Here is an 8,758-nt window from a genome sequence, read left to right as displayed (position 1 = left end):
CCTGTAGTCTGTGATGTGCTGCAGGCCTTGCCACATTTGTCCAGAGTCAGCAGTAGAATAGAAGCCATTCAGCTTCTCTCTGTACTGCCTCTTGGCCGCTGTGATGGCTTTCCTCAGTCTGTATTTCGCAGCTTTGTACTTTGTACTGTTAGGTATTTTTAATCAGATAGATATTGGTTAGATACTTTATGTATTAGAAATGTTTAGTGGAGATAGGGTGTCTAGTTAAACTGTTAAATGCTTAGTCATGCTCATGAGTTTCTACAGGGTGCATCTGGTCAAGGATAACCAGAGAGAAAAGTTGATGACTGTCAGCAGACAGGATGTTTAATATTATTATTATTATGATGTGTATAACTGTAGCCTTAGCCATAATATTTTCTTATGTTTAATGTCATGACATGTCGTGTGAGAATGTTTTTAGCTACACACCACTTAATCAACAGACACACACACATTGATTTGCTTCATGTTTTGACTACTGCTATGGCCAGCTGCAAAGCTGGTAACAGAGACGTCTCGGTTGACGTTTCTGTGTAGTATGGGGCTAGCCCAACCGAAGAGATAAATGTATAGGCCTGGTTCGGTTCAGGGTCTTTCATCTTTCATCTGCCTGCGAGCAGTTTGGAGGTGCAAGATGCCTGAGCGTGTAATGTTGATTTTTACCTGTGTTCATGGAATAAATCAGCACTGTTTTGTACTTATTTGGACTGCCTCGTCTCTCAGAGTCAGTATGGTAAAAAGTACTGGGTACAACAGTACATACAACTTTGTATGCATGAGAGCGAGCATGCAGCATGTGGCGTACCTGACTGTTTATCCAGGGCTTCTGGTTGGGGAACCAGTGCTGTGTTTCTGGCTGCTGTGTATGTTAGCCCAAGAGGTAATCCCTTGACAGCTCTCAGCAAACTCCATGATGTTATCAGCATGCTAGAGACAGCTCACCCCAATGCTGTATCTATCGCTGCAGGCGACTTTAACCAGTGCAATTTACAGACTGTACTTCCCAAATATTACCAACATGTGAACATTCCCACCCAGGGCAAGAACACTCTGGATCATGTTTACAGCAACCTACGTGGTGCATACAGGGCTGCACCCCGCCCCCACTTTGGTTCTACAAGTTTTACAATAAGCCTTTGTAGCTATGATGTTTCATTTTAAATTTACACTATATGCATTCATCTTTTAAAAATATGTCACTGAGTTAGAGACAGAAAAGCAGAATAATCCCATGGTGTTATACATAGTACTTTTAGTACAGTCAAATGTTATATTATTTGTTTTCTCCTCTACTCCAACTTCTGAAATATGACTTGCCATGATAAATACATGGGTTTTGTGTTCGAGATCTTCCTGAATAGGTCTAGATGAGAATTGGTCATACACAAGAATAATTACAGCGATTCAGTATATATACCTGAAAATAAATATTTTACATGCATGTACACAATGCATGCCAATAAATGTGTATATACCTAAAAAGTAATATAAGCATACATAAACTTATAAATAATCAGTTCACTTAGCATGCATTTATTCCAGGCAGAGGTCACATTTAGTAGAACAGCTGTACTAAATTAATGTGTTATAGGAAATGATATAGAGAAATGTGATTAATTTTTTTTTCTTTTTTTTTTTTTGTGTATTCCATACTTGGCTGCAAATGTTGCCTGTCCTGATGCTTCATATTCTTTTGCATTATTCATGTGAAAAGCACAGCCTTGTTGAAACACACACACCACATTAGTATGTTTAAACAAAATGCGTACTGTGCACTCAAAAAGCAATTCACAATCACAAAACAGCAAATGAGCACAGCTTTCCCAGTACATAAGGAAACTTCCAGATTTTCTGGTGACACCTGATGGAGGAAGAAATGAACAGAAGTTCGACACATTCTGATTAGTAGTCCTTGAAAATGTTTCTCTCTCATACACAGGTATCCTGAACCAGCATAACTGGGGTGAGAAGTACCCATTCTGTAACAGTGCTAGGCAGTCTCCTGTGGACATTGATGAGATGTTTACCCAGGTCCAGTTGCAGTATCAAAACCTACAGTTAGAGGGCTGGGAAGAACTGACAGCAGACTCCAGCACCATCCACAACAACGGGAAGACCGGTATGATGATGTTCTCCCAATCTTCTTTATGTACCTCTACTGCAGAGCCTAGGTGTCAACATTTTGAGAAGTAAGTCTGAATGGTCTGTCGGAATTCCAAGTATGAAATCTCTGCCATGACCCAACTTTAACTTAGAGTGCTCACTTAACTAAACAAACTGCTACAGAGAGTAAGAGAAGACTTCATCTGTCAAAATGAGGTGTCAAAAGAGTGATTTATGACCTTTAAGCGCCACCTACTTTTGACACCTTACTTCTGCCTATATCAAAGGGTGACCCCTAATTGCATACATTAGAATTATTAGAATAACTCTGAATGCAGAGGACAAAGGCCAATGCTCCCTGAAGAGTGATAGGTGTAAAACCTAATGTTTTTCTCTCTAAATATTAAATAATTTGCGGGGATTAAGGGTTAGTGTCAGGGTTTAGTTTTAAGAAAGTTTAGCCAACAATTTATTTGATTGATGTATAGCTTAAAACTGAATTAATTCTCTTTTCTGTAATTAAAGAACTATCAATTCATACTGTAAATACTTCTCTTAAGCATAGGCAAAGGTGGTTGTTTCATGCTAACATATAAGGAAGCGCAGCCTAATAGTTTTGTTAGAGGTATGAATTCAGTTTTAAATGAAAATACATATTAATCCAATAAATAGGTCATTCTTTTAATTTAGGAGAAGCTAGTGTTTCTCTGCAACACCATTTCATTTTAAAGTGCCCATGGCATGCTTCTCCTTGTTTTCTGACATCAGCAATGTTATAATGGTGAATTATCATCTGTGACTTAAAGCTAAAAAAATTAGGTGTATGCGATAGTGTAAGGATTTCCTTGAATAGTCATAATCTCAAGGCAGTTGTGTATTCATTTGAGCTTGCCTGTTATCCACTGGTGCCATTCTAAAAGTGGAATTTTTTGACTTCACATGACTTTGTGGATATGTTTTATCTCCTGCTGCCTGCATTGTGACCAGAGGATGTGAAGGAAAATACAGGGCTTGAGGTTACTGCATTTCCAGAAATGTTCATGTACAGGGACTTGCTTTTTTACCTGACCAGGTCTAACCTACAAGCAGTCGGGCAGTGAAGCACCCTGGGGATGTAAATGAACATCTCATTAATGCTGGATTCGTCCAGAGCACAGTACCATTTTTTTTAAATTTTTTTGATGGCATGAGGCCAGTGTGTATGCCACATGTGGTGTGTTGTGGATTGGCGAGAGGATTCTAACAATCAATGATGTTATTGTCGGTGCAATGCTACCTGTTGGAATTAATTTCACAACTTTTGGAATGTATGTGGTTGTCTGTAACGCAAACGATTTGTGGGTGAAGACACAGCAATCACCAGCTGGATTTACCAACCTTGGAGCTACTTGAAAGGGAATGATATTTCCACTAATCAGTGAGACTTAATGGTAAGTTTAAAAAACACACCTTACATGACTGGTGGTAATGATCTAGGCTGTTTAAGACTATAATATAAATAGTTTAAATGCAGCTTCCTGAAAAGGGAATCAGTGATGATTGAAATTAACGTTGAAATATTGACATAATTTTCAGAGAGTCATTTAAAAACAATCTAAATAAACTAGTCAGTTGTTTACTTATTATATTACACACAGTATAATTCAAATGCCCTATCTTAGAACACAACATTATAATGAGTTTAATCATATTGCTCAACAATCAACAGTGTTAATATTATGCCAGCCTTCTCAACAGTGTCTCAGAGAGTCAAAACAGGCAGTAGCAACCTTGCGGTGATAACAAGCTGCCTGGCTGTGGAAACCTAACGGTGACAACACAAGCAGCACTTTTCTGATTGGGCTTGTTGCTTGGGTGAATTCTATACAAACCGGCTGGTTGATGAGAGGGGAGGTGATGTTTAGAAAGTTATATCAGAAAACATTTTATATAAAATATCCAGCTGTTTACTTATTACATAATATACACTATCCTTTAAATTTCCTATCCCTAATAACATCTTATGTCAATTAAATACTGTGGAAAACAAATATGGTCTTAAGTGGCCAGTGTCATGGCTTTTATTGGTTATTTCAGACAAAGTGTAACACTTCCTCAAAGAGCCAGAGTATACTGGTTTATAAAAAGTTCTCAGTACAGTAACATCAGAGGGTATAAGGGGGTAGCTGCATATAACTGCAGTTTGTTGTTATTTGGGAGGTTTTGGGGTCTTATCCTGAATTAATAACATGAAAGTTGGAGGTCTGCAGGGAATTCTGTTTGCAGGTTTATGGTAGTCAATTACTGAGTGAATATCTCCGCCAGAAAACCTCAAGCAGAGTTTGGAGCTTTAATGTGTTTCAAATATGTCACTTTAGTGTGAGAGGTTAAGCTTTATTCCTATGTCCAGGGGTTAGCATATTGTGGCCTTAATACAAATAGCAAAACATCCAAGAAGGTTAAAACATTTTTTAGGTACTGTAATTCACAGTATGTTACTGGGGTCTCTGATTTGGTATGCAGTAGTCATGTTATGATTCAGAGTGGTTTTATTTTTCTCATAGGACTCATTAATCTTACAATATTTTACAATAGGATGTAGTTTTTGGTTATTTTCATGTTTTAAGACATTCTAGACTGCCTCGCTTAGCCTGTAAAGATGGGTACCCCCTAATTTATACAGTTAAATGTAACTGAAAGGTACACAGGGTGTTCACCACTGATGCTGTTTCACTAATCCCCCTAGGAAACTCAAATAAAATCCAATAATGCTGTTATACAATCGATAATAAAATGTTCTGTTGTAGAAAAGCAACACAAATATGGAAAGTCTTTTTAAGTATATAGATAGTGTTTGACCCCTATGATTTAGGCAGAGGCAAGATGTCAAAAGTAGGCATGATCAAAAAAAATAATCAATCCAATTTCACAGTTCAGTGTTGTTCAGTTGTGTTCAGGGTGTGAGGGGTCTGCAGAGATCTTCTTTGCCCTCCTTTTGGCCCGTGAGGTGTACAAGTTCTCCACAGAGGGCAGGCTGGCACAGATGATTTTATTTTTTCGTTTGCAGTCCTAATTGTCCGGTGGAGCCTGGTGGTGCTGGAGTGTAAGTTATTGTACAGCAACCATTAAAATCAGACAGTCTTTCTCTGATAATATAATGTATTGCACCATAGAACCATTAAAATGTGCATGTATAGATCCATAATTTCCCCTGTATCAAATCAACACTGAAAAATGTTTTACACTTATACACCTTTATTCCAAATGGGTTTATTTTGAACAAAGAATAAAATTGATGAGGTATCACATCAAATAATGTTCTGTTATATTATTTTCAGTGCAATAAAGGACACAGATGATATACAAATCATTTTTTTTTTCAGTTTTAATTTCACAAACCGCCTTATCTTTTTCTGATTTGGGATTGTAATTAAGTTTTAAGCCATACATCTATCAAAAAATTGTTGGCTAAATTTCCTTGAAACTAGATGTCCACACCATTCCTTATTCCCTGTGAGTTATTTAGAAAAATATTAAGTATTACAGTATCAGTTTTCAGGGAAGTATGGGCTGATGGGGCAACTGTGGATGTGGGGGCAAGCGTGGTTCAGTGGGTAGAGCAGCCATCGCCCAATTGGAGGGTCGGAAGTTCGAATCTCAGTGCCTGCAGTCCATGTGTCGAAGTGTCCTTGGGCAAGATACTGAACCATCAAGTTGTCCCCAATGGTTAGTCATCGGTAGAGTTGGTGCCGCAGATGGCTGCCTCGGTTTTGTACCGGAAACAAATTTCTTGTGTGTAACATACTTGGACAAATAAAGGTGATCATTAAGATGTTCAGAGCTATTCTAATAATCCCTATGGTGGTGTCATCCATAGTCTGTGGGGGTGTTGCACTATTCCCATGAGAAACCTTAATTAAAAACTATTAATGTGGTTATAAAACCTTTAATAAAATGTTCTGTTGTATAAAAGTAACACCTACGTGTGAAACCCTTTGATGTATGCAATTATGGTTTGGCCCTCTGATCTAGACAGAAGCAAGGTGTCAAAAGTAGATGGGCCATAAATCACTCATTTGACACCTCACTTTGACAGATGGAGTCCTATTATTCTCTTGTTACAATGCCATGTTTGCAATGTCAGCCTGCAGAAAGTCAAACCGCAAACTGTTTCATATTCAATCCCAGCAACAATGATAGTAAAGCAGCAAGCTGAAGAGGAATACAGTATGTAGTAGATCCAATCTATGGAAATGATTTTCACATTATTCCATTGTTGTAAAACACAGCTGTCAAGTCTAAAGCACAGGAAGGACACAAATATGCAGACACAGGCCAAGGAATAGTTTTTAGTAGAATCTTTAATGGATACTGAACAGAGAGGCAAGAGGGATAACTCGAGGAGCTCAACCTGACGAAGTGTAACAAAAGATAAACAAGCCTACAACTAAACAGTTCAGTCTGGGAGCTAGATAAAACTCAATATACACAACTCAAACAAACCTGAAGAAACAAACCAAGAATCCAAAATGGCAGGCAAGTACAAAATCCAAGTAGAAACAGTCCAAGGGTTGCTAGAGTAAGAAACAAAACAGGAGACTTATACAGGGCCACAGGAACAACACAAACAGACAAGGAGTGATAACAGGATGAACCAGCATCTGACTGATGGAAGTGAGTAGAATATAAAGGCTAGAGACCGGGAGGTAACAAGCAACAGGTGAAAGCAATGAATGATAATCAGGAACCAGAGTGAAGCGGATGCAGGTGAAATGGCACAAACAGGAAACTCATACAAAATAAAAGTCCTTGACAGGAAAGTAGTCCAAAACCCTAACAATATCATGAACAATGTGAAGAATTTAATGGAAAAAACAAATGGTAAATAGACTGTATTTATATAGCGCATTTTTCACAGTGTGTTGCACTGGCCAAAGCGCTTTACAGGAGATCATTAACCATTCACCCATTCACACCCACATTCACACACCGATGACGACAAGGCTGCCACACAACGGTGCTAGTCAAGCCACCGGGAGCAATTCGGGGTACAGTGCCTTGCTCAGGGACACTTAGGCATGCGGGGAGACCGGGAGTCGCACCACCAACTTGCTGGTCAGAAGACGACTTGCCCTACCTCGTGAGCCACAGCCACAAAAGAAAACAAAACAAGAGAGCAAATAATTGAGGGAGATTCACCCAGAGGAACAGCAGACCAAGAAGAAAGATCACATGTCAAGAGGCAGAGATGAAGCTGAGCAACAGAATAGAGGCAACTGTTATGGCAAAAATTATCTTATCAGGATTCAGTGAGTGCAAAATAAACCTTGATACCAACTCCTGAGGTGGGCATTTATTCCGGCTGGAAGGAGTGAACTCTCACAGAGTGTCAACCATAACAGTCTGAAGGAGAAGCTCCCTGAGCCGGGGGTTGCACCAATGCAAATCTCCAGGTTGCATAAAATCAGTGTGTTCATCAACAACCAATTGTTTAGCCTCAGCAACAAGTGAGGAAGTCAGTGGACCATTTTGTAATTTCCACTCATAAGCATACAGTAACTCACAAGGGCTATTTAGCACAAATGAGTGTGTGTATGAGTCACTGTCTTGGTGGACAGTAATACCATCAGAGGTTGAACAAAGTGAGATTCCAAGTTTACACATAAGATCTCTGCCTAAGAGACTGACAGGACAATATGAAGAGAACAGAAAACAATGTTTGAATGACCTTCCCTCAGGGAGGGGGCACGAGAGAGGAGCTGTTGTATGTTCTTTGATCGTTTTCCCTGAGGCTCCTACAGAATACACAAAGTTACCAGACATCTTTGGAGGGTGTGGCAACTGTGAAGGTTTAATGAGAGAACTAGTGGCTCCTGAATGAACAAGAAATGTAACCATCTGTCCCTGAATAATGAGTGTGAACTGAGGAAATTGTTTGTATGCTTCAGATTTGTATTTGACATATCTGTCCTGAGGCTCGAATCTCCTTTCTAATATTAGTTCACAATTTATTGTTGGAACTAAAGATAAAACAACTGGCAGAATCATATTCAAATAACCCTACTGAATGAATACAGAATGAATTGACCCACCTCAAAACTCAACTTGAAAGTATTATATACAAAAAAACACAATTCCTAATCCAACAACTCAAATACAGTTTCATTATAGTAACAAAACAAGTAACTATTTGGCAAATCAACTACAATGTAAAAAAGAAAAAGCAATCATTACACCCATACTTGACTCTGCAGGTGAAACTGTCCATAATCCACAGGATATTAACAACATATTTAAGGCATTTTATAACAAACTATACTCCTCTGATCACGAAACAAACCCATCTGAAATAGATACTTTCCTAAACAATATAAAATTACCAACACTATCAAGAGAACAATCCAATACCTTAGATGCCCGCATCACTGTGGAAGAACTCCACAGAGCACTGAAATCCATGCCAAATAACAAATCACCTGGACCTGACGGATTCCCTGCTGAATTTTATAAACACTTCTGGCAGAATTTATCACCGCTATATCTCAGTTACCACAGAAATTAAAACCACCTCTACAGTACTGACACATATGAATACGGCTACCATGACACTCCTGCTGGAACCTAATAAAGACCCAACCCACCCCTCCAGGTATCGTCCTCTTGTCACTATTAA

At 38.8% G+C, this 8,758-nt stretch overlaps 1 protein-coding gene across 1 annotated transcript in view; it reads left to right on the top strand.

The window, feature by feature from the left end:
- The window catches only part of ptprz1b (protein tyrosine phosphatase receptor type Z1b), an 84,940-nt gene that overhangs the window by 31,546 nt on the left and 44,636 nt on the right, over window positions 1-8,758 (top strand). The window contains exon 3 of the mRNA XM_020601530.1: window positions 1,943-2,122. Coding sequence (XP_020457186.1) covers window positions 1,943-2,122 — 180 coding nt within the window. The remainder of the gene's footprint in view (window positions 1-1,942; window positions 2,123-8,758) is intronic.

The sequence above is a fragment of the Monopterus albus genome, unplaced genomic scaffold (assembly GCF_001952655.1).
Source record: "Monopterus albus unplaced genomic scaffold, M_albus_1.0 scaffold51.1, whole genome shotgun sequence".
NCBI lineage: Eukaryota > Metazoa > Chordata > Actinopteri > Synbranchiformes > Synbranchidae > Monopterus > Monopterus albus.
Note: the sequence above shows the minus strand (reverse complement) of the source record. Positions and strands in the feature narration are given on the sequence as shown.